Source organism: Sander vitreus, chromosome 4 (assembly GCF_031162955.1).
Source record: "Sander vitreus isolate 19-12246 chromosome 4, sanVit1, whole genome shotgun sequence".
NCBI lineage: Eukaryota > Metazoa > Chordata > Actinopteri > Perciformes > Percidae > Sander > Sander vitreus.
Genome location: NC_135858.1, coordinates 10614891 through 10639669, shown reverse-complemented (window position 1 = coordinate 10639669; position 24779 = coordinate 10614891). Strand labels below are relative to the sequence as shown.

The following is a 24779-nucleotide window of genomic DNA, read 5'->3' as shown; positions in this document are numbered from 1 at the left end:
AACTGAAGCTAAATGGAATTAAGCCATCAATAATTTTACTATTTAATATTTAACCTGCGCTTTTCTTACTGTGACAAGTAAAATGTAGGCCTATATTAACTTACATGTAGTGGTTCCCAAACTATTTTTCATTGCAATTTGAATTTGAAAGCAAGATAAGCTTCATGTTTTGGATTTGACTGACGACTTTGACTGATGTCTCTTTTGTGTCTTATCATTCCCAAATGAGCCAGATTCATAGACCTTTTGCACAACATTTATTTTCACTTCACAGGAAAAGCACCGGTAGAACACATACGATTAAGCCTCTATTCCAGCAATTAAGCCATGTAATGCAGGAATCTATCATGTTAGCCTTGGAAGCGTTGCATTTCCCCCGTAGCCTATGTAAAGCCTGTTTTACAGTTCTGCGGAGGCTCCACGCAGAGCTTTCGCCGTAGCCTACGTAAGTGGCCTGATTATACTTGTGTGCGTCGAGCCAGCATGTGTGTGTGTGTGTGTGTGTGTGGAGTGTATGGTAGAGCGAGGGAGAAGTGATAAGAGTGACGGACATTAGCTTTGGAGAGAGTACAGACTCTAGAGTCATAGTGAGAGAAACTCCTCCTCTTCCTGTCTCCCCTGTTCTTTCTGACCAAGGCGGCTCTTCGCGGCCAATGTGTTGCAAGCGTTATGTCTGTCAACTTTAGAAAATAATCATATCTTTTGTTTGTTAAACAAATATAAAAAACAGCTTTACAAAGCCTCCCTGTGATTTTGTAGAAAGTCAACTTTTTTGTGTATTGTATTGTGCTTAACAGACAGTCACACCTAAGTACACTTTACATACATAGTTCATTTATTTATTCCTTTGTGTTGCACACAAACATTCCCTGAAAAGTCCTTGTTTTATAAGAAACATGGTACCGTAATGTAACTTCAATCTAAAAATGGTAGAAAACCCTGGTCTGTCTTGCACTGTTGGACAACTGTATCTCAATCGGTGTCACACACACACACACACACACACAATTCATTCGTAAACCCAGGATCAGAGGACATTCGGGGCCACGCTGTCTCTGTATAATTAAAAGGTAAGCTACAGATACTGTAGGGTGATAACCAGGATACTGAGTAGAGAAAGGACTCGCAACATGGTGTTTTGGACATTGAGGTGGACTTATTTTGTAGCACTAAATTCAATATGAAATGATCATCATGTTTGCTGTTGTTCACATTTTATTAACATAAAAACTGATGTTTTTAGACAAGACAAAACCAACCAATGGAATAAGAGAATATACTCTAATAACAATCATCTTAGACCAGAGTAGGCAAGACTATCCACATTATAAACAGAGAGCAGCTAATGCGTCATCTTCATGTCAATCAAAAAAATGTACCATGCGTCAACCATGGTTAAGTTACTATGCAGCTCAAGCAGTTGATGTGGTCAACGTACTGTACAACCTGCAGAGAAGAGTCTGCCGTGTGTTCTGATACTCAAACTGGGCCAGCACCATCTTTGTCTTTGTCACCCAGTCACACTAATAGGACAGACTGGGAGTGTGCAGTGCACACAGTGCTCATGTTCAGAGGTATGTTCAGGGGCCATCTTCTTATATTGAGTGTCAAGTGGTTCATGGTCCCAAAATACTGGATAGCCTTAAATACAAACTAAACCCCTACAGGGGTCTATGAACACAACAAGAAGAGAGGTATAATATGTATGGTCAGATAAAGGCAGTCATGTTAGGCTGGCTGAAAGAAAATGAGAAAATGGCTGTCTCTTTTGCCTCCTCTGTTCCTCAGAGCCTTTCCCCGCCTCCGATACATTAACAAAACATGTTAAACGTCAAACTAAACCATAGGGACCTACTCCTCCGGATTGGTCAGAAGAGATGCATGGTGGGAGTTGTTAAGGTTTCTGGCAGGGCTGGTTCAATGTGAGTTGGGTGGTTGGTTGTTTTGGGGTCCAGGTCTCTCAAGTGTCCACCACAGGTCCGATGGAGTCCTGCTGGGGGATCTCCAGAGGGGACGAGCTATCGGGGGCAGTAGGGTGAGGGGAGTGGGTGACCTCTGGTCCCGAGTTGCAACTCACACAACCCTGTGAGACACAAAGTAGTCGGAATCAACGGAAGAATATTTGGATCGTGCAATAAGGCAGGCATACAGTATGTTTACGGCATTTACTTTCTAACTGTGACGTTTTGGGACTGATTGGCGGAATTGCTATGGACGAAGTACACACGGCAATACCATGGTAAGAGCAAATTATGTTTAAGCATGTATCCAGCTAATTTAAATAGCTCACGCTACAGTGTTGTGTGAACAGTTAACTTCATTTAATATTGTATGTGGCGTTTTCTTTTGTGAAGCACAAATGTTCCACCAAAACAGGTTCCTTCCCGAGACTATTTTATGCGTCCGGAACTTAGCGCTGCTAAGTTGTTTGAGCGTTTTTTTTTTTATCCTATCCTAGAATGTATGTGTGGTGTAGCCAGACCTTACTCCACAGTGCTGTGGAGATAGGTCTGGCAAAGTTAGACTAGGAAGGCTCACCAGTGTCTCTTCACACAAAGAATTATCAAACGTGTTCAGGTGAGCAGAAAGATTAATATGTTTGTGGTGAGTGTGATCGGAGATCCTCACCTGTGTGTCTATCCCCCGTGGAATAGTGTGCTGTTGGATCCAGGGATGGACCTCAAACAGCTCCTCTCTCTGCTCCTGGCTGAACCAGGGTTGGAGGGACTGCAGCACCCGGAGCTTCTCCCTGTCCTCTGCCAACACCTCATTCTGGTCCCTGGAGGAGAGAAAAGACAAGATACAAGGCAAGGATGAAGGGTTAAATGTCATCTTACACATATAAGACAATACATTTTTCTGGAAATTATACTTAAAAAGGTGGGCTTGTCTCACATTCAAGGATTAGATACTGTCATTACACAATCAAATCAGCAGAGGGCACCTGTAAAGCCAAATTTCACCTCTGCATTAAGCAGCTACCCTCACTAGATGATGAGTGACTGTCTAGAACAATACGTGTCTCAACAGTTTGCCATATTAAAACCAGGTTTGAGGAGTAAGATCAAGGGAATTAGAGCAGCAGAGTCATCAAACAACTGTTAAGCCGCCATATTTATTTTAGATTTTATTTGTTTAGATTTCTTTATTTAAAAAGGAACAACGCACATTAATCAACATGAGCAGAGTCCAACATGTAAATGGGCCAGATTTAGCCATGCAGGCTAATTTTCATCTGGGGTCTCTAGCAGGTTGATGGCTTAAAAGAATTAGATCAGCTACAAAAATACAACACATAAGCATAAAACAAGAACACGCAGTATCACAGAATATCATTAAAATGATGGCAAGCATAAAAGGACATACAAATTAGAAGTTTTAAAAATGCTAAATTAAAACCAGCTGCTTAAAAGAGTTTGACAAGACACAGAAAAAAGATTAGTAAAGAAATGTAAGAAATGCATTTTACGGCAACAGCTTTCACGAGTTTCCTGGAACTCCCAAATTAGTTTTCCAGTCACAAAAACACCTTGAAATTTATTACATACAATATATACAATTATTGTATACATATAATTACATTTAGCTGTTCCTGCTCATCAAGCTAGTGCTATAGAAATAATAAATAAAATGGACATTATAAATATATATGTGTGTGTGCTGCCCTCTCCTGGCACGCAACATGGTGACTGTATCTTTAAACCCATCGGACATTTTGGGTTTGAGCTTTGACCTGTACAGATATAGGCTACGAGGGGTGCATGTAACAACCTACTGTATTACAATACCAGCTGTTAAACAATGCTTTGACAATAACACACACACACACACACCTTACAGTAGTTACATTGTCAATTTCTGTCTAAGTTTGAAGTTCATATGAGGGACCTGGAGTATAAGCCAGTGCTTGAAGTGAGCATTGTAACTGCCACATTTCGGTTAGGTGTAACATAGAAAACAAACAAGGTGTTTCTTTGTTTGTTGATGAGAGCTTTGTAAGTAAAAGAAAATACATACCAGTGCTGATCACATCTAACAAAAAGAGGAGGCCAGACGCCCTTTTTGTACAGTTGGAAGTGATGTGTAGCCATCACTGGTAATGAACCTGGGGCACTTTATCATGAACCCTGTATCATTAAAAAAGGCTCATTAACTGGGGTTAAATGTATCAATACTAGGCCTACCGGTAAATGATATGATATGAAAAACTCCTGGAAATGTGCTGGAACATGATTTCTTAAAATGCTGTACTGTGTGTGGGCATAAAAGTGAAAAAGCTATCCTAATTCAGATCATAACAATGTGGCAAACTACATTTCCTAACATGTACATTTGTTACCTGGGCTAGTGATGCAAACAATCCAAGCATTCAGGTAACAGGGGAAAATCTCACACTCAGTAATGCTGATTTAGAAAATATGCATCCAGCTGTTTTTGTTTGAGAAAAAGGGACTGTCAAGGGACTACCAATGCTTCTCCATAGAGCCCAGTTGGACTTTATAGCATGTCTGTAAACAGAAAATAATCTATAGGCACACTAAATGTTCTATTTTGTTATTAAATTCACTTTAACCAGCCTGGTTCTATGTGTAAAAACACAGCAGCAGAGAGAGTTCCAGGTGAACTCATGGAAGACATAATGCTAGCTGCGCTAACACAGCGCTGTGGAGATAGATCTGGCAATGTGAGACTAGCTGTGTGGTGATGCCAGGCTTCGGAGTGGCCCTGTGGGTCTAGACTGAGACTGATGTTTTCTCCAGATTACATGTAAATCACGCTCTCCCTGTCCCCTCCCTTCAAACACTTAACAGTGACAGAAATTACATTTGAAACTGTAAAAAAAAAGATTTTTTTTTTTTTATTGGAAAAATAAATAAGAATGCTAAAAATATCAAAATAAAAGAAAATATAACTTCAGCCACCAACACCAGAAATAGACTCATTTTGTAGGAAACACATATTGCCAAAAGGGCAATGCCATCGTATAATCAGTATAATCTAAATAGAATATAATTTGGGTATTGCTTTTAAAATATATTATTCCCCCAAATGATGGTGATTTCAAATGCAAATCACATTGATGCTCTGCTCGGGCTGAAATGTTGCTTTCATGGTCACATTTCAACGTGTGATGCCTCAGCAAAAGTATTTGGTTTTTGCTCATCATGAGTGAAATAGAAACGGTAAGAGTGGTTGTGGGTCTGTACCTAGTGTGGATCTGGTACGTCATCATGACACGCTCAGGCGTGTGCTGGATCCTGCTCCACAGTGGGTTCTCCACTGGAGTGTTGAAGCTGTGCTGGTGCTCTGCTGGCGCCTCCTGGCTCTTACGGGCTTTGCGTGATGTGTCCGATGAATCATTACTTGCAAAGTATTTGCTGCTGTTGCTGCTGCCTGTAAGCCAGGGAATGTTCTGCATCAGTCACTTCACCCTACTAGTAAGTGAAACTCTTGTTCTTCTGTCTGGCATTGTCCTCAACTGTTAAATTGGATTGTTTTACTCGTTTGCAATGTTCCGTAAAATACTTTTTTATTAATTTTATGCAGATTGTTTCAACTATGAATGGGTTTATTGATGTGTGTATTGTATGCATGTGTGTTTTCCCTCTTACCAGTGTGTGAGGTGGAGGTTCCGTTGGAGCCAGATCCACATCCCAGAGAGCCTCCAGACTCCCCTGATCCAGACCCTGAGGCATTGGAGCCAGTCCCTGACCTGGCATCCTCCTGCAGCAGCAGGTCTATCAGTTCACTGGATGTAGACTGGGCATCGTGGTTCCCAGACTCTCTGGGGTTATCACCCTGATCAAGGCAAAGGTTTACAGTCAGAATGTAGCTAACCACATATGCTGCGAATACAATTGGGAGAGCTATGTACTGTATAGCAACAGATACTGGGTATGAATGGCAGACTGACCTGGTTGGGATGTTGTTCATGGAGGCTCTCGGTGTGGTTGTGCCCGATGCTGCTCTGCCCTTCACTCGGCTTTGGCAGCTCCTCCTGCAGCAAGTTCAGCTGCAGCGGAGAACTTGAGCGAGAGCTGGAAAAAAGAGCCTGAGGCCCAGCTGCCTCCTCCTCTTCCCCGACAGAGGAGCTGGCTCTGAGTGAGCAAAGCAGAGGGCCCAGGCTGGTCTGAGTGTGGGGAACAGGCTGGACTTGGAACTGGGGCTGGGGGAAGGGGACACTGCCAGAAGCAAAGCCTGACATGGCGATGGGTGCCTGGGGCAGCATGGAAGGAGTGGACAGAGGGTAAATGGATGGTGGGTAAATGGACGGGTAACCTGGAGTTGGGTAGCTGGGCAGGATGACAGCCATAACCGGAGTCATGTAAGGATGGATGCCCTGAGCTGGAGCCATCGGCTGAAGGTTGTGAAAGTTCTGGATATTCTGCAGATTCTGAAAGGGCTCCATCTGAATTGGTTGCATGCCTGGCAGACTCTGAGGAGACTGCATGATGTTGAAGTTGTAGTTGAGCTGGGGTTGGTCAGAAGGCTGCAGCACCATGGGGGTTGCTGCAGGCAGCTGTTGTGGTCTAGGCGGTTGCTCCGGGCCAGGCTGGGTTGCCATCATGGGGAAGAATGGCGCCTGTAGTGGGGATGTTTGGCTGTAGGGCGCCCTGTAACCACCTGGCTGAAGGCTTGCAACAATCTGGGGCTGGGAGGACTCTGAGGAGGGCCAGGAGGAGTCTGGGACATGGCAAGGAGGGCCAACTGGAGAAGCGTAGCTGTCTGAGGAACCCTGGGGTTTAGGGCGCTTGTGTCTGGGCTTTCCCCTCCTAGAGCGGTTTAACCCACCAGCGCTCACTGGATGTAGGTAGTCGCCTGTGGTGAGATGGACACAGGCTGCAGAATAAGTTTGACTGAAGGTGCCGAAGTCTCCCTTTTAAAATTATATTCAGTAGTCACTAAATCCACGCATGCTGTTAGTCACATTTATAAGGAAATACATACCTGGGTGATGGGAGTGAGCCATAGAGCTGTTGTCCAGCTGCAGATAGGAGCTGTAGGGGCTCTGGAGGATGCGATGGCGGAATCGATCCACAAACTCTTGCTCCTCCTTCTGGGTGTGAGCTGACAGCACCTCCTTGGTGAGACCTATGAACCTTCGTTCCTCTGTGGCCGGGCTCGGGGCGGGACAGAGAGGGTTCGAAGCAGCATCAGTAGGCTCACTGCCCATTGGGGCGTCCTCCAAAGCTGTGGCCTCTATGGGAGAACATTTAGGAAAAAACATGTTTAATAGATACTTTACAGGCCTTACCTCCCTAAAAAAAAAAAAAAACACACAGAGAGCCATACAAGGCATTTCTAAATAAAGATTGAACTCCCATATGCAGTGTATTTAAATGTAAGAGCCACAAAACAGCTGGAAAAGAGCATCTGAGTGAACCCCATGATCTGACACACAGATGTAAGGGTATGTTTATGTACCTGATTCAGGCTGTGGCACATGGACGATGGTGCTGCTGTACGAACACTGGCTGGTGACAGAGACTACACTCATGGCCTTTGTGGACATTGTGATGTCTGTCAGAGGCGCTCCAACAACTGTTGCTGCCGTTGGGGCCACGGACACCGCACTGTCCAACACCACTGCAATGTGAGGAGAAACAAGTAGAACAGTTAATGTTGATTTGGCAAGGAATATTACAAAATAATACTCAAATGATAACAATGATGTGGTGTATGTAGTGTTTTTATACCATCTGATCTGGCCTGTGCTGTGTCAGTGGCTCCAGCAGACTTGTTGTCTTCAGAGGTAGAAGATGAGGAAGAGGAGGTGGCCAGGGAATAAGAGTCACTCTTCCGCTTAAGGGCTGGGCCTGTACAGCTCTCCAAATATCTGGAACATAAAAACGCACACAATTAATAGTGTGACAGGAATAAGGTGCTTTTGCACATTATACACTGAAACGATCCAAGAGTGGCATGATGATGCAACGACCACACACCTGATGATGTTGTCCACACAGTTGATCTGCTGATAGGAGGGAATGTGCTTTTGCTTCCTGCCTTCTTCATGATCTCTGACCTCAGGGTTGGAGACTGCAGGGGGCAGACGTGCTGGAGGAATAAAGTGTAATTTAAGCCAATATTAAAATATTTGTACATTTTAATTCAGTATATATATATATATATATATATATATATTCTTTTCTTTGTACCTGGGAATGCATTACCTGTGGCTGGTTTGTAAAAAGCATTTTTGTGGTTGGAACCTAGATATAGCTGCTGGCCCCAACTCTTGACTCTATTAACATCAGCACAGATCTGCTGCAAAGTCATCTGCAATAACACACATACGATGTATCAGCATGATCAACCTTTGCAGCAGCTTTACGACTGGCTTGTGATGTCACTGTGACGTCTCACCGGTTCCCGGTGTGAGTCCTCCCAAAGGTTACCATTGCTGTCACTTGAAGAAGTCATGCTGATGTAGTGCTCATGGGAGCCGTTACTCCCCAAACTGCCGTAACCACTGGAACCATTGTTATGGACCGGCTGTGGAGAAGAGACAAAGAAGTGAAGGTGCTGGAGAAACTCTGATAGAGATAAAGTAAGAGCTACGGTGTACTCTATGGACATGTGTGTGGTCTAGGGCTGCAATTTGCTTTCACTATCAATTAATATATCAATTATACAGTTAGGCCATTAAAAATGGCTGAATTTTCAGCTATTTTCATCAAATTCATTATTATTTTTGATCAAATGACAAATTATGATAAATATTTGAATGAACTGCACTGAAATAATGACCTGCAGGAAAAGCTTATAGATCTTTGCTTGCAGTTCTTTTATTTCCTCATGGGTGACTGGGACATCCATTGTAGTCGGAGCAGCAAACACATCCTCATTCAGTGGACTCCTGGTGACAAATGACGACAGCATAGTGATGTCATTTCATTTAATAAGTCTCTTCACAAAAACAGTGCTGCTACAGCACCTTCTCATAAAACAGGTGGATTACAAGACAGAAAAAAATACCAAACCCTCCGCCTGAGCACATAGACAGCATTGAGACTTTATTAGTGAATATAGCACTTTAAATTGTTTCATTTTGTGCCGTTGCCACTCACGTCCTGACTTTATGCCGTCCAATGATGAAGGCCACCTTGCGGCTCCAAGGGTTGATGAAGCTGGACCAGCTGGTGTCCAATGTAATGTGGTCTCCATTCTGACAGCGCAGGCGCACCGGAGAGTGCTCGAACGGAGACTGGCCCGCATACTTCAACACTACACATGGCATGAAGACTTTGAGTTAAAAAAACAACAACAAGAGATGGGTGAAGCTGTAGTAGACTATATCACTGATCCACTGTGTGGAACCTTGGGTGGATCTCGAGAAGGCGAGGACCTCTCCAGTTGCCTCTCTGTCGGTTCCGCTAACATTTTATTTAAACCTATATTGTGTCATTTTTTGAGTTGATTCTTAGCAAAAAACCCTTTGATCTTTCACAAATATGTGCTCATTCATGTGTAATTATTTCCACCAACTAATCAAAGTATTCTCGTAAGCATAGAATCTGCCATTTAGAATCATTCAGAATACATACGGGCAAGTCGCTCGAATGACGGCCAGCATGTTGCGTCTCCATCTTTGAAATACATCAGCCAAAGAGGGACATACCTCCGCCTTTCGCTCTTTTACACTCAGTGGCACCATGACGAATGCCAGGGGGAGTTTACTTGCCAGGGAAGCGAAAAAGAGAATTAAAACGACAACGCGACAGGCAAAGCAAGACCAAAGTTAATATTGGAGTGGCTAGAACAGCTGCGTGTAAACGATGGAGATACTAAGAGCTAATTTCGGGTTTGGCCACCGTAGCAGTTTAAACGCGATCGGAATGGGAGGGGCTAGAAAGTAATATTCAGTTGGTTGTCATATACAATTTCACCGCTAGATGGGAGAAATTCTTACACAATGTAGCTTTAAGTTTGTTTTATATATTTATATATATTGTATCTACATATGGACAATGATAACTATGAGTCACTCGTCAGGAAATGAAAATCACTTCCCACTTTGTGAACTCTCCTCTGTTAACTGCCTGGCTGTGGTTTTTAAAATGTAAACATCAGACAAAAAAAAAATAGGAAAACGTGAAACAGATGAGCTCTATCTAGAGCTGGACAATATATCGATATTATATCGATATCGTGATATGAGACTAGAAATCGTCTTAGATTTTGGATATCGTAATATCTTAATATGGCGTAAGTGTTGTCTTTTCCTGGTTTTAAAGGCTGCATTACAGTAAAGTTATGTCATTTTCTGAACTTACCACTGTTGTAACTGTTCTATTATTTGCCTTTACCCACTTAGTCATTATATCCACATTACTGATGATTATTTATCAAAAATCTCATTGTGTAAATATTTTGTGAAAGCACCAATAGTAAATACTACAATATCGAGGTATTTGGTCAAAAATATAGTGATATTTGATTTTCTCCATATCGCCCAGCCCTAGTTCTAGCTATGAGATCCCAACCACCAGGGTAAGAGCCTATTCTCCCTGTTGAGGGAAGGGGGTACTGGATACACCAGAAGCTCAGGAGGAGCTTCTACCCTCAGGCCACTAGGATCCTAAACGAGGACCCTGCTTAAGACTGCCCCTACCCCCTCATCCTATATACATATATATCTATTATTATTACTGTTTTAATGCAGTAATGCTTTAATGTACTGCATACATTGTAGGAATTGACAGGGTTACATTTCACTGGAATTGTATTTTATGTGATTTCACGTGAAAATAAATTGATTGATTGGTTGATTGACTGAATTATGAGAACAACTAAGTATTTGTGTTATTGGTTAATCTACCAATTATTGTTTCCATAAGTTAAAACAATTAATTGTTTAGCATGTTCAATGTAAAAAAAAAAGAAAATTCTCATCTGCATATACTAATAACTTGTGTTTTCAAACGTCGTCCTTAAACACTTACCTTTCCGGTGCACAGACAGCATGAGGGGGCGGTCGTCTGGGTGAATGCAAGTCAGCAACGACGTGCCAATCAGATCCTGGGGAAGGTATCCTAGCAACGGCACAGCCCTGTGGATTATGACCATCAAATTAGCTGCATCAACACACCGCCATTTTTAAAGCTCAATGTAAACTCTGAGTGTGCACACGTTTGTGTGTGTACTGACCTGTCATCCACTTCCAGGAACACACAGCCGGCTGAGTGTGTGGTGGTGAAGATGCGCTTGTCCATGGGGATTCGAGGCGCTACGTGAGCGGAGCAAGTTTGACAAATATTTAAAAAAAGGAAGCACATACATAAAACAATAAAAATAAATTGATGTTTACTATTTATTGCGAAAGGCTGTTTAAATTGTGCACAGCTTGTGGTGCTAATAATTGTACCCTCATATCCAGAGATGATGCGTTCAGCCAGCGCCAGGCAACACGACTCCTCGCCTTCCCCACTGCTTCCTGTTCCCTGCACTGTCAGCAGGTAGGGTGTTACCCGAAACGGGTTGTAACGCATCTCACCCTCATGGTCCTTCCCACCCCTAAAACATAAATTGAAATTTTAATTTCTACTATGATTTATGAAGTAAACATAAACCATTATACTCAACGAATATTAAATACTGATAACAATTATGTCAACCTGGAGATGATTTAAACAAATTTCTACATTCTTTTTGTCAACAAAATAAATCGGTTACAACAAAGTACGCTAACTTGTTCGGTCTTTAGCTGCATGACTCACAAAGTCCTATGGCGTTGGCAGGATGTATGAGGAGCTTTAAAAACATCACTTTCAGCTGTGTTTTTACTGATATCTGTTGGTAAAGATTGGTAACTGTGTGTATTTGAGATAATGTTCTGACAGAATCTGTGGGATTCATATTTTCTGAGCACATCCGATTTTCCCAGAGGGATTCTATTATTGTAAAATCACAGATGTATGGAAGGCCTGGTGAGGAAAGATCCTCAACAGAATGAAGATACTGACCTGATTCTGCAGAAGAAAGACTTGACCTGTGCATAGTCAAACAGAACCCCCGCTGCAGGGACAAAGAAGAGAGAAAACTTGGTTATCTGACAGTTCTTTTCATTCCTTGTTATCTGCACTGATTCACAATTATGTACAAACAATTTCAAATTAAGAAAAAAATATATTTTACAAATATATAGTCAATTTAAATAGAATAAGGTAAAACACAACCAACGTATGCTGTATGTTGTTTACTTTTAAAGTACAAGACAAAATACAAATAAAATATGTGCAAGGGATATACTTGTTCTGTGTTGTATTTATTTAATTATTCATGTCAAAGTTATAGCCGCCATCAGGATTGACGTTAACATTTTCTGATTGCTGCTGAATCTCATAGCGTACTGTTTTTAATTGTGTTTTCCTGTAAAAAATACCTTACCTAGGTAAACTATGCACTTAAACTATAACTGTAGTTGTAGTTTTACTGTAACAAATAAAGAAAACAAGCTAAATCTATCTAATACGTGCTAAAATGAAACTGAAATTAAATCAAAAACAGAAAGCCATATAAAACTGAAAACCATATTTAAAATATAATAAATGTGGTCCAAAACACACCTGTATGCGAGTTGCTCCAGGGTGGCAGATGTGGCTGAGCCGTGTGCGAGTAGAAGACATTAACATCTTGGTGGAAGAGCAGCTCCACAAACTTGGCCGACTTCAGGAACTTCCTCTTGCAGCACAGGATGCTGGGAGCCTGCTCCGACGCATACAGCACGCAGCCACTCGACAGGGAGAAAACCACCACGAAGGAGTCCTACACACAGACACGTACACACGCACATGCACAAACACACGCACACAGACGAGCCAAGTCACAGCCAGAGTTGGGATGGATACTTTCAAAACATATTCCGTTACATAATACAGAATACATGCCCAAAAATGTAATTTGTAACGTATTCCGAATACTTGGATTACTTCCACACTGAATTGCATTTCATAAGTGTAGGAATGCGGCCATCACATACACCTTAGTAAACAGGCCTATTCTGGTGTGTTCTTCTGTTCCAACTGGCTGAATGTGTACCTGAACAAGCAGATTTTTGTATTTGTAGTCCCGACCTGCATACTACAAAAATCTAACCGCAGTCTAATCTACCATGAGCTAATTTTGGCTAACGTTAGCTAGCATGTCAAACGGGGCTAGTCAGTCTTTCAACGTCTCTGGGGCTAGTGAATCAGCACGTAGGAGAATGTAAAGTCGCACGTCAACTATAAAATAGCAAGGTGTCCAGTAAAGCTACAGCAGACGACTACCCTTGGCTAATTAAAAAAAAAAAAAAAAACTTACTTTAAGATGCTTCTTCAGGTTGAAGGTGGAGTAATTTGGATGCTGAAAGGAGGTTGGTTGCTGGCAAGCAGAGGTTGCACTGCACAGTTATATTTCGTTCTCCCTTCTCTTTCTTTAATGTGAAATGCTGTTTGAATTTCCAAGATAGAAACGCATTCCTGCCCTGACTCTGTTGTGCCGGTTCCAACTCCATTGTGACTGATCAAGCAAATAGCTCATTGAGATTTTCATATTGGGGCTTCTGGGAAATGCATGGAGTTGCCTTAATTTATTCAGACAGTGAATAAACTCGTGAAACAGAGAAGTATCGTCATGTAATCCATTGATTTCAACAATGTAACTGTATTCTAAATACCAACTATTTAAATTGTAACTGTAACGGAATTACTCATAATTTGTATTCTGAATACGTAACTCCGGTACATGTATTCCGTTACTCCCCAACACTGGTCACAGCGCACAAAGGCAGTAAACACACATACACACGCCGAGGTGGGAGGCAAATTGATGTGCAAGTATGTATGCAAGTGTGTGTGAGTGTGTTTATACCGTGTTTTTAAGGGTGTGTTCAGATGTGACCCTCTCCAACTCTTCCAGAGTGCAAACAGTGGCATCTCTCCTCTCATCCTGGCCATTTCGCATCAGCAGTTTGTAGTATTCGCTATTGGCTAAAGAGGAACACAAACACACATGCTGCTTTGAAACAAGACTAAATGATGATATCAGGCTTGTTGGAGAGAGAGAAAAAAAAACTACTCTGATTTCAAAGAAAAACAAAACTGTTCCCAAGCGTAACAAAGGTTTCCAGGTTACCTTGCACTTGTTTGACACAGTTGAGTGCGTAATGTAAGGCCTCCACAGTGCTGGCTTTGCTGCGACTGCGTTTGTCTGATGGAATCCTCTTCTTCATCTCAGCCACAGTGACCATCACCTCTCTGTGGGCCTGCCCTCTGCTACCATCTGTATTTTCACTGCTACACACACATTCATTTAACTTAATAAAATGCAGTGGCACAGACACATTTTAAGCCCTGATTTAAAAGACTTAAAAAGCAGCAGAAAGCTGGAGCAGGTCTCAAGTTTTCAGGGAGTTTGTTCCAGATACAGTGCCTTGCAAAAGTACTACCCCCCTAGGCGTTTTTCCTATTTTCTTGCATTGCAACCTGTAATGTATCTGTCCATAGGACCACTTCAAGCCCTACACTCCAGAGACAAATCATTTTTTTCTGTAAGCAATGGCTTTTTTGGTCACTTTTCCAAAAAGCCCAGCTCTGAAGAGAGTGCGGCTTAAAATAGCCCTATGGACAGATACTCCTTTCTCTTTCCAGGTCACTAAGGGTTATCTTTGGTTTCTTTGTTGCCTCTCTGATTAATGCCATCCTTGCCTGGTCCGGGAGTTTTTGTGGGTGTCCCTCTTGGCAGGTTTGTTGTGGTGCCATATTTTTTCCATTTTGTAATAATTGATTTAATGTTGCTTCGTGGGATGTTCGAAGTTTCAGATATTCTTTTAGAACCCAACCCTGATCTGTACTTCTCCAGAACTTTGTCCCTGACCTGTTCAGAGAGCTCCTTGGTCTTCATGGTGCCCCTTACTTTGTGTTGTTGCAGACTCTGGGGCCTTTTAGAACATACTATGTGACTTCTGAAGGTAATTGGTAGCACCAGATCTTATTTAGGGGCTTCATAGCAAATGTTGAATACATATGCATGCACTACGTTTCAGTTGTTTTATAATTTTTTTTTTCATTTCCCTTAACCAATTTATACTATGTTGTGTCCATTGCATAAAAAAAAAAAAAAAATCAATTTAAATTACAGGTTGTAGTGCAACAAAATAGGAAAAACACCAGGGGGGTGAATACTTTTGCAAGGCACTGGATGTGGTGCATAAAAACTGAATGCTGCTTCTCCGTTTAAATGTTGACTCTGGGAACAGGAAGCAGAACTGTCCCAGACGATCTGAGAGGTCTGGAGTCTAGACATTTCATAACGGCATAGGAGATCATTAATGTATTTTGGCCTAAAACTATTTAGTGCTTTAATTACAAACTAACAGTAGTATTTTAAATACAGTTCTTTGACAAACAGGCGAAATTACAACCCATAGTGTTGTTTGTAAATGTTCATCACATTTAACAGACAAAATGTCTGGTTCAACTTTGACCTTCCTTTCTTGCCGTAGCCATTTGCACTCATGGTTTCCCTGTGCAATTACTTAGCAACATTATGGTTGTGCTGACTTTTGTTTTTACCTCCAAAATAAATGGTAAGTAATCTAGCTAAAATATCAACTTGTTTACAACCTGTATGATCATCTGACTGGTCGTGTGTCTTGCCTTGCTCCATTGGAGTTCTCAGCTATTAGTTTGGTGAGTACAACGTTATAACAAACAGAACCTAAGGCCAGAGCTACAAAAATAAAACCCATGGTGGACTAAACTTTTATTATGCTTATTTGTTATGTACTGTTGAAAAAAGAAGTCAAGTTGCACAGTCACAAGAATGCAAGTTGATATTCACAGAAGCAAAGCCACTGCTATGGTATGTTGTGGTGCATTTTAAAACTTGTTCTGAGATGAATGAAGAGACATGACATCAACTTGATCACTGTGTATGATGTGGATATAGGCCAAGTAGTCAGGGCACACACAATCAGGCAAATACCTCTTGGTTGAAGCTGAGGTGGATCCTGTGACGCTACCAGGGCTGTGATTGGCCGAGGAAGAGAGGTCATGTGATCCGCTACTCATCTCTTCATCTTCCTGCCCTACTTCTCCACCTGAAACTCCACTCTCCCCCCCCTTGTGGCGCTCTGACTGCCCCCCTCCGTCCTGCTGCCCTGACGACATCCTCGCCTCCTCTCCACCTCCTCCTGTTGCTGACGGTAACGCAGGCTCCTCCCCATCTGGACCGCTATCACCTCCAGGCATCTCTTCGCTTTGGGCACACATCAATTTGTCCAACTACAGTGGTCAGTAGGGGTCTTCATATGTTCAACAAAGGGAATGGGTTCCATGTGGTGACAATAAATTATTATTATTCCAATGAGTGCTGAGTGTAAGATGTGAGGAGCTGCCTTTAACACTGTAAGATAAACGAAATTAAGAGAGATGATAAGAAACAGTGTCAGAACAAAGTTTGCAAGACTGAATTCACAACATGGAAGAATGAATTACTAATTTCTTAAAAAATGTCTTAGCTGTGGGACCCCTGTGACTGAAAAAACAAATCTATCTGAGTATGCCGTATGAAACTGGGACACAGCTATGATGCTGTATCATCATTAAGTATCATTTCACAGCAGGAAAAAGCAAAGATGTAATTAATAACATTGATGATTGCTATTTAGGTGTGCCAGTGGGCATTAGGGCTGTTGGAACGAATTCCAAAAGTCGAATATAATTTGAAAGGTCTAAATAGGTTGGCTAAGATTAGCTAATCTCCGTCTTCTCATGTCACGTCTGATCAGGGCTCCAGACTAACTTTTTGCCTTGGTTGCACTGGTGCGCCTAACTTTTTTATTTAGGGGCACCAGCACAACATTTAGGTGCACCCAAATTTTTTTTTTTGCGTCGCTTGCAACGCTGAATGGCGATACATGATATATAGCTCTGTATTTTTTTTACAAAGTGGGCTAAATGTTCAGTTTTAAGTCAAAGCCACTTTTCACAAGCTCTTTTATTAAAACAGATTGTGATTAAAATAAAATGCAAAGACAGGGTTTCCTTTACCAGTTTGAAAATATACAGCTGCAACACATGTAAATGAAAGTTATCTGAAATAAATAGCCTATGATCTATAAAAAAAAAATAAAAAAAATAAAAAAATAATAATAATATATATATATATATATCTCTGAGAAAGCTCCTTCACTTGTTTTCAACAACAATAACAGACTGATTAAAAGAGAAAGAGGACGCCCGGATAGCTCAGTTGGTATATATAGAGGTTCGACTCCGACCTGCGGCCCTTTCCTGCATGTCATTCCCCCTTCTCTCCCCTTTCATGTCTTCAGCTTTCCTATCAAAATAAAGGCCGAAATCTTAAACAGACAGAAAGACGTGCGTCGTGAGTTATAGGTGCTTAGCTGGGAGCTTCATGGAGACAGCTAAAGTTAATGTTAGCTGCCCTACAGCTGTCAGAGTTAGCATTGACTTCGTATATCACGTTGCTGCATTCTCAGTAACGTGACAATCTGCAAGAAACAGGTTGCTTATAAATCACTAAAATAGTAGTGGCAGCACCGTTTGGCTTAGTTATCAATGTCGTTAGCATCGTGGCTAACACTGTTGTTACTTTACTTTAAGACAAATCATTTAGGTTGTGCTTTCTAACATGATGTCATTGTGCTAACCCGAGCACTGTTAGCCTTTAAAACAGAGCTGCTTCACTAGCTACACTTGTTAGATAATGTTTCATTACAGAGTTCTCTGTTGATTTGTGTTTGTCACTGTGTGCTTGTGGTGGAATATAAGCAGCGTGCAAGAAATGCAATGCGCCATGACATAGGTCCCCTTCAAGGCCAGGCTGTTGGAAGTCCCTCTAGTGGACAGAACGTGTAACAACAACCACATGCTTATAGTGGCATTGACGATGCATAAGCCTGATTATTTTAGTACATATTTAACAGCCGGCATTTGAGGATAATTTAAAAAAAATAACAAATGAAATTCAAATGGTATTATAGAGGAAGACTGACAGCTCTAGTGGGCATTAGAGCCCGACCGATAAAGGATTTTTAAGGCCGAAATCGATACAAATATTTGGTCATTTAAAAATCTGATATTCCGATATATCAGCCGATATATATTTAAAAAGAAAAAATCCAGAAATGCTTAACAAAACCTAAACAGATTTCCCTAACATTAGTTATTTGTAGCCAACACTCTTAACATGGTTGAAGGGTTTTTTTTAAATATTCATTTATCGGCCATTATAAATGCCGATACTGACAGTTTGGGAAATGCCTAATATCGGCCGATAATAATCGGCCCGCCGATATATCAGTCGGGCTCTAGTGGGCATGGACATTGAATGAAACAGAGCCATCATTAATGTAATTAGTTACGCCTGTCCTTTTCCTGCTATGAAGTGTCAAAATGTGAGGCAGGGAAAAACCCAAATTAAAATGCCAAAAACTTCTGCCAAGTGTGATGGGGCAAAAGCTCTAAATGTAAAAGCAGGGAAAACAAACATATAATGTTCTGTGCAACAAGACTATGTTTTTCATTTCTCTAATGTGAACAAACACAATCTGCCTTGTTATCTAATACTATTGGACCATATGACTATCAAACTGGCTCACTGCTTTCTGACTCACTCCCATCATCTACGATTCACACATGGGTGAATTGATTCATACATCAATACTGCAAACAACAGGTACGACTGTATTTTTTCGGAAATCAAACTTAAACATTACAAAGAAAACAAAAGGTAAGGTAATGCATTTGCCTTCTTCGGTCATCTTCTCTTTGCCAGTTTTCTTCAGCCATCGTTATATCAGTTTATAAATAAAACACACAGAGATAAAAACAGGAGCCTGTGAAAATAGCCTGCGTCTTTAAACAGGTCGTCACTGCAGGATTACATAATCGCCTTGCTCAATTTGGAGCGTATAAGCCACCCTGTTATTTGAAACCTTATATCTGTACTTTGTGCGTACAACGTACAGACACAAACCTGCGATTACTGTGGTGTAGAAATAATGCTCTGGCCTTCCCTTAATTTTAAAGTACACAAACAGACCTGAGAAGGCTAAAGTCAAGGTGCTGATAGTAATATGTACTTTTCTACCCTACTTCCCCACTGTGATCCAAATGTAAACAAAAGTGTAGTCGCACCACTAAAATTGGTGATTGGAACATACTATCGCTCCCAAATTGATCAACCATCAGTAATGTTTGTAGACATAGGATTAATGTTCATAATTATGGCCAAATGTGAATTTGCAACACCTGCTCCACTGTGTCTGTGTCAACTGAATTGTGTCTCCTCAATGTCTTGTCTGTCTCCAAATTTTTATCTTAAATATTTGCTTGCGTGATAACTTAATATGCCCTCTTTGATACTGTCAACTTACACTATGTGTAAATGGATGCAACAACACAGATGACAAGCAATTAAGGACCCTAGCTTGTTATCTCAAAGAGCTTTTCAGACATAATGAAATGTCATGATTTGAACCATTTCTGGTGAATGAAACGCAGTCGAGCCGTACTTGCACACACAACACCAATACACACAAAAGTCCTGCAAATATGGAAGTAAAAGCCGAGCGGGATATACATCCCCAGCGTAACATGTGGTTATTATGAAATAACATTATAAAATGATATTCACAGACGGGCAAAAATGTAAATGTAGGTAGCCTATTTCTACACCTCAATGTTAACATTTGTTTAATAAGGGAAAATACCGTACTTAGGAAGAATTAGGTGAAAATGGGCTGACTGACCTATGACAACAAGTTAAATGGTTCTGAGTTAAGGTACATGCAGCGAGAAGTAGTATAGTGAGCCTGTAAGTGCACCTATGTTACGCCAATAACTAAGATTATCATTAAGTAAACATACAACAGCACAACACACAACTAAAAATCACTGATATAAAGTCATCGCGATACCTGTTTTACATGCTTCCATCGACTAAAAAACGAAAAGCTTCAACAGCCCATGACCTGATCCCACTCAAAACAAACCTGACACTCATATGACGTTTCACTACACATGAACCCAGTAACCTACAACATGACATAGGGAGACACAGGCAGCCACTACTCCACCGAAAACTAACGCACAACCGCGATTATTCAAATTACATTATTGTGTATATTGCCACACATCTGCATCTACAAATTACATTTTGTGACAAATTAAAATATAAATATAGAATGTGAACATTAGTAAATGCTGGTGGTTCTAGTAAGACTGTAAGTAAGTTACCGTTTCGATTATTACTGTCTTCCGGGATCAATTACTCTATAGCGAAGTGTTATTAAATCACAAACGACGTCTTTCCTACCGTTGTAAAGTAAACAACGAGCTACAAACTCATTTTCATCAAAACGAGCCGTCCTCCAACCTGGAGAAATAACATTGGTCTCTACGAGCAGCCAGCGGTGAGACGGCAGTAAGACGAGTGATTAGGGACCGTCTACAAACTACAACACCGAAAAGAGAGACAACAACAATATTTATTAATTTAATGATTAAATAAGGTAGTGTCTCCAAACTTACCTCAATTATAACTTGTCTCCTCCTTGTTGTACTACAGCATTAACTTTAACAAAAAATAATATATTTTTTTTTATAATAAAAAATACCCCTAGCTAAAGAGGCTGTAAGTGAGTTTGTAGGTCTGGATAACTAAAGGATCCAAAATGTCAACTACTGCCATGATGGTAATTGTACACAAACTGCATATAAGGGAACATTAACCCCACCCAGAAAAGTAAACAAAAGCTAGACATTTTTTATTTAATTTGTCTTTTTCCATTATTCGCATTATTAATACAGATCTGAAATTATTTTCTATGTCAAAATTAACATTGTGGATGTGTTCATTATGAATGAATGTGTGATATTGATATTTAAGTTAGTTCTGCCACCTTTTTGTTTCAGTTTAAGGAAACAACATATATATATATATATATATATTTTAGGGGTGGAACGGTACATGTATTCGTATTGAACTGAAACGGTACCGGCATCTCGGTTCGGTACATGAATTTACACGGAGAACACACGGTATGAAAATAAATAAAACTTGTGTGCAAATTAATTAATGTAATGCGGAACTACTGTTAGATACCCGGGTTTAAGGGACACCTAATCTGTAGCCCCGCCTTAGCTCTGAAGCTAGCCAAGCTCCGCCTACATGCAGTTTTTTGCAGTTCGACGGTCCAGTGAGTGAGTCAGAGAAAGCAGCACTAAAGGACGAGTATGGCGAGTGGTGGCGACCCACAAGAGTTAGAGGACCCGCCGGCCTCTTTAAGATCGCAAGTTTGGGAAAACTTCGAGACTGTATGGATGAAGCCTGGAGCCTCCCGTGTCATGCCCTCCCGCCTGGTGTAATTTGCACTTTCATAAATAAGAGATGCTGTATTTCCAGTTTTATAGCTGATTGTCTTATTTTGTTTACAAGTTACAGATGGAGTCTGGAGATGATGTGGGGTAATCTTTGTTTACTGTTTACATCTTACTTTATACACTAAAGGCTGTTGCAGCTAGCTCTGTGGATAGACTGTATGACACTAGGTGGTACAGCCTGAGACATGCACAATAAAAAATTAATTTGCCTCCTGCATTTTTGTTATGCTTTTCCCTCCATTGTATTGAACCGAACCGTGATGTCTGAACTGAGGTATAAACCGAACGGTGACTTCTGTGTACCGTTCCACCCCTAATATATATATATTATAATATATATAATATATTATATAATTATATATATATATATATATATATATATATATATATATATATTACACTTTAAGTATTTACCTTCTCTGGAGTATTTTGTGAGACATTTCTCTATGTAATTATAACATATTTCTTGCGATAAATATACCCAAAAAATATTTTTGAAAAGCAATAGTTATAGTTCAACTATTAGGTGGGCAGTTATAATGAGGTAAGTATGGAAACACTTCTCTTTGTAATTATTAAAGTATTAAATGTTTTTAGCAAAAAATAAAATTATGCATACGATTATTTTTGAAAAGTGCTGTAGTACAACTAGCAGGAGACAAGTTATAATTGAGGTAAGTTTGGAGACACTACCTTATTTAATCATTAAATTAATAAATATTGTTGTTGTATCTCTTTTCAGTGTTGTAGTTTGTAGACGGTCCCTAAGCACTCGTCTTACTGCCGTCTCACAGCCGGCTGCTCGTAGAGACCAATGTTATTTCTCCAGGTTGGAGGACGGCTCGTTTTGATGAAAATGAGTTTGTAACTCGTTGTTTACTTTACAACGGTAGGAAAGATGCATCGTTTGTGATTTAAGTTATCGATCCCGGAAGTTCGAATCTGTGAATGTCTTTCCAACTTTACCGCAGTCTGCTAACGTTGGTGTATTAGCTATAACTGCACTTGTTATTGAAGCAATGTATGCTTGTCGGAGCAACATCAGAGCAGTTTAGTTACTTAACGTTACTCACTAAATGGCACTGCAGCTCCCTGATTATAGCAGACATGTTATTCAGTTAACATATTAGCAATACACATTGACCAGTGCTTACAGCCAAGTCATACCGTATTGTTTGGAAATGTGAAGTATCACCACAAAGATAACGACTACATTTCATTTGTTTACATCCTCTGTTCTCTGGTTGGTGCCTTGGGCGAGGAGGTTAGCTTTTTCTCATTGGCCAACTCGCTAAGACACCTCAAATCTTCTGATGGAATATTTACCTTTTCCACTCCACGTATGTTTCCCCTTCAATATCCGAAAAATAAAATTCTATCAAATTGATCGCCGGGCTGCATTAAAAGTATTATTTTAATTTCCAGTCACTTACGTTAGCTAGCTAAATCGTCTTCTATTCCAAAGCACTTGACACATTTGTGCAACGTGAGGCCGGAGCAATATAACTCCGCCCACTCCAAGATGATTGGACAGGCGAATATTGCATCTATCATATGATTGGACATAGCACTTCGGAGTGGGCGTGTCTAACACAGCGGTCTGGCGTTTCACATGGATCCCCACGTTTCACAACAGAGGGACGCTGTAAGCTGCCCAAGCACCAACTCAGTTTCTTTAACTGTCTATGCTCAGTACAAGCCCCTGCAGCATCCACCCCTCTATTACGGCATGCATAAATGGATGAACCTATGGTCCAGCTGATCAACTTCACACATCTTGATGCCTTTGACAAGCTATCTGACATATTAACAATGTTTTTGTTGAATCACATGGCAAGAATCACAAGGAGATGGGCGTAGTTAATGATTGTTTTTGATGATTGTCATTTTGAATTTAGTCAGCCTTGGCCTGTGATGGGTAATATCTTTGGATTTTGGAGTATTGGTCAAACAAAAAACACATGCCACCTTGGGCACTCAGAAATTGTGATGACATTGTTCACTATTTTCTGACATTTTATAAACCAAACTTAGTTGATTGATTGCTTGGGAACTTCAAACAATAGTTGCAACCCTATTTGGTTTAGTTAGTTTTTTTCACCTTTATTTATAGAGGGAAAGATCAGACTGAGACAAAGGTCTCTTTCACAGCTGAGCTCTGTGTCCAGTATCATTTAAAAATACAGAAACACAATTACAAATAACAATTACATTCAACAACGATTTGTTCATTAAGCATGGCTTTAAAATGCCAAGTGGAAACCAAGACATCTAGTTTTACAATCTGGTTTTGAAAAAAACATTTTCATTTGGCCATTTGGTATCGCAATTAAACTTAAATTAAAACTTGAAAAAATAGGTTGATACAGTGATGTCTATGTCTTTTACATGGCAAGGCTAAATTAGGCCTACTTATTGGGCAAAGCAGGCAACTGCCCCAGAATGCTACTGAGGTAAGAGTTGGTGCTTGTAGACCAAAACCCTTTTTCTATGGAAAGTTCTGAGTAATGACATTTTTTTGGTGTCTGTGACAGTCAGGTACTCAGCAGTGGATGCCCCACTGGATCTTTGAATTACAGAGGAATCAAGGACAAGAGGGTACATTTAAACTTTTAAATGTGGTACTTTCCATAAAATCATCTCTCAATGCAAATCAAACCAGCTATTAGGCTAACTAAAATAAAACCATGCCAATCTGTAGGTATGGTGAAGGGGATGTGATGATGTGGGGCTATTTTAATTCCAAAGGCCAAGGGAACTTTATCAGCATACATAGTAATAACTGGCCTTTAAAAATAAAAATCTGCCTGCCTCTATGGGAATTTAACATAGGGGCGTACTTACTAATGCCCCGTGTTCTACGGAAGAACATTTATTTATGTACGACACATTATTCATTCACAAACAAAATTGGTGTCCTTAAAGGTTGGATTTTTCCTCATTTTTTTTAATTAAGGCATTAAGATCAATTTCCAAAAGATGATTTTTTTTATTCCTCTTTTTAGTCAACTTTAGCATGGGTGTCCTAATTTTTTCACGACTGTATATATACTCCAATGCATGCATTGTGAAGGTCAAATAACAGCTAATGCCTTAAAAACTACTGAAACATGCAACATAAACAGTTTCAGCTATGAAATTCCAGACAAAGTGAAATGAATGTACAAAGTAATCCCAAATTGTTTAGCTCATTAAAATACATTTATTTTAATAGAGTCGGAGGCAACAGAATGCAATCATCCAGTGTTGGTATACAACACGGTCATTGCCCAACAAAGTTTTTCTCTACACTCAAGAACGCATGATGCTGAGCAGCAGTGAGCTCCAAAACAAAAAATACTATACAGTCTCCTTAAGGTTAGATCTACATATAATATATTACAA

The 24779-nt window shown here is 40.4% G+C and overlaps 1 protein-coding gene across 1 annotated transcript; it reads right to left on the bottom strand.

Annotated features, from left to right (window-relative positions):
* Window positions 1–882: 882 nt before the first annotated feature.
* per3 (period circadian clock 3) lies at window positions 883–22900 on the bottom strand. Its single transcript, XM_078248158.1, is given in 23 exon segments — window positions 883–2083; window positions 2629–2779; window positions 5208–5394; window positions 5613–5799; window positions 5915–6819; window positions 6949–7200; window positions 7426–7587; window positions 7698–7837; window positions 7947–8058; window positions 8175–8280; window positions 8368–8496; window positions 8752–8860; window positions 9072–9228; window positions 10947–11053; window positions 11152–11230; window positions 11369–11517; window positions 11967–12018; window positions 12570–12768; window positions 13855–13973; window positions 14119–14279; window positions 15970–16100; window positions 16103–16389; window positions 22722–22900. Coding segments are annotated over 22 exon segments (3825 nt in total). The 5' UTR covers window positions 16211–16389; window positions 22722–22900; the 3' UTR covers window positions 883–1960.
* Between the last annotated feature and the right edge of the window lie 1879 nt (window positions 22901–24779).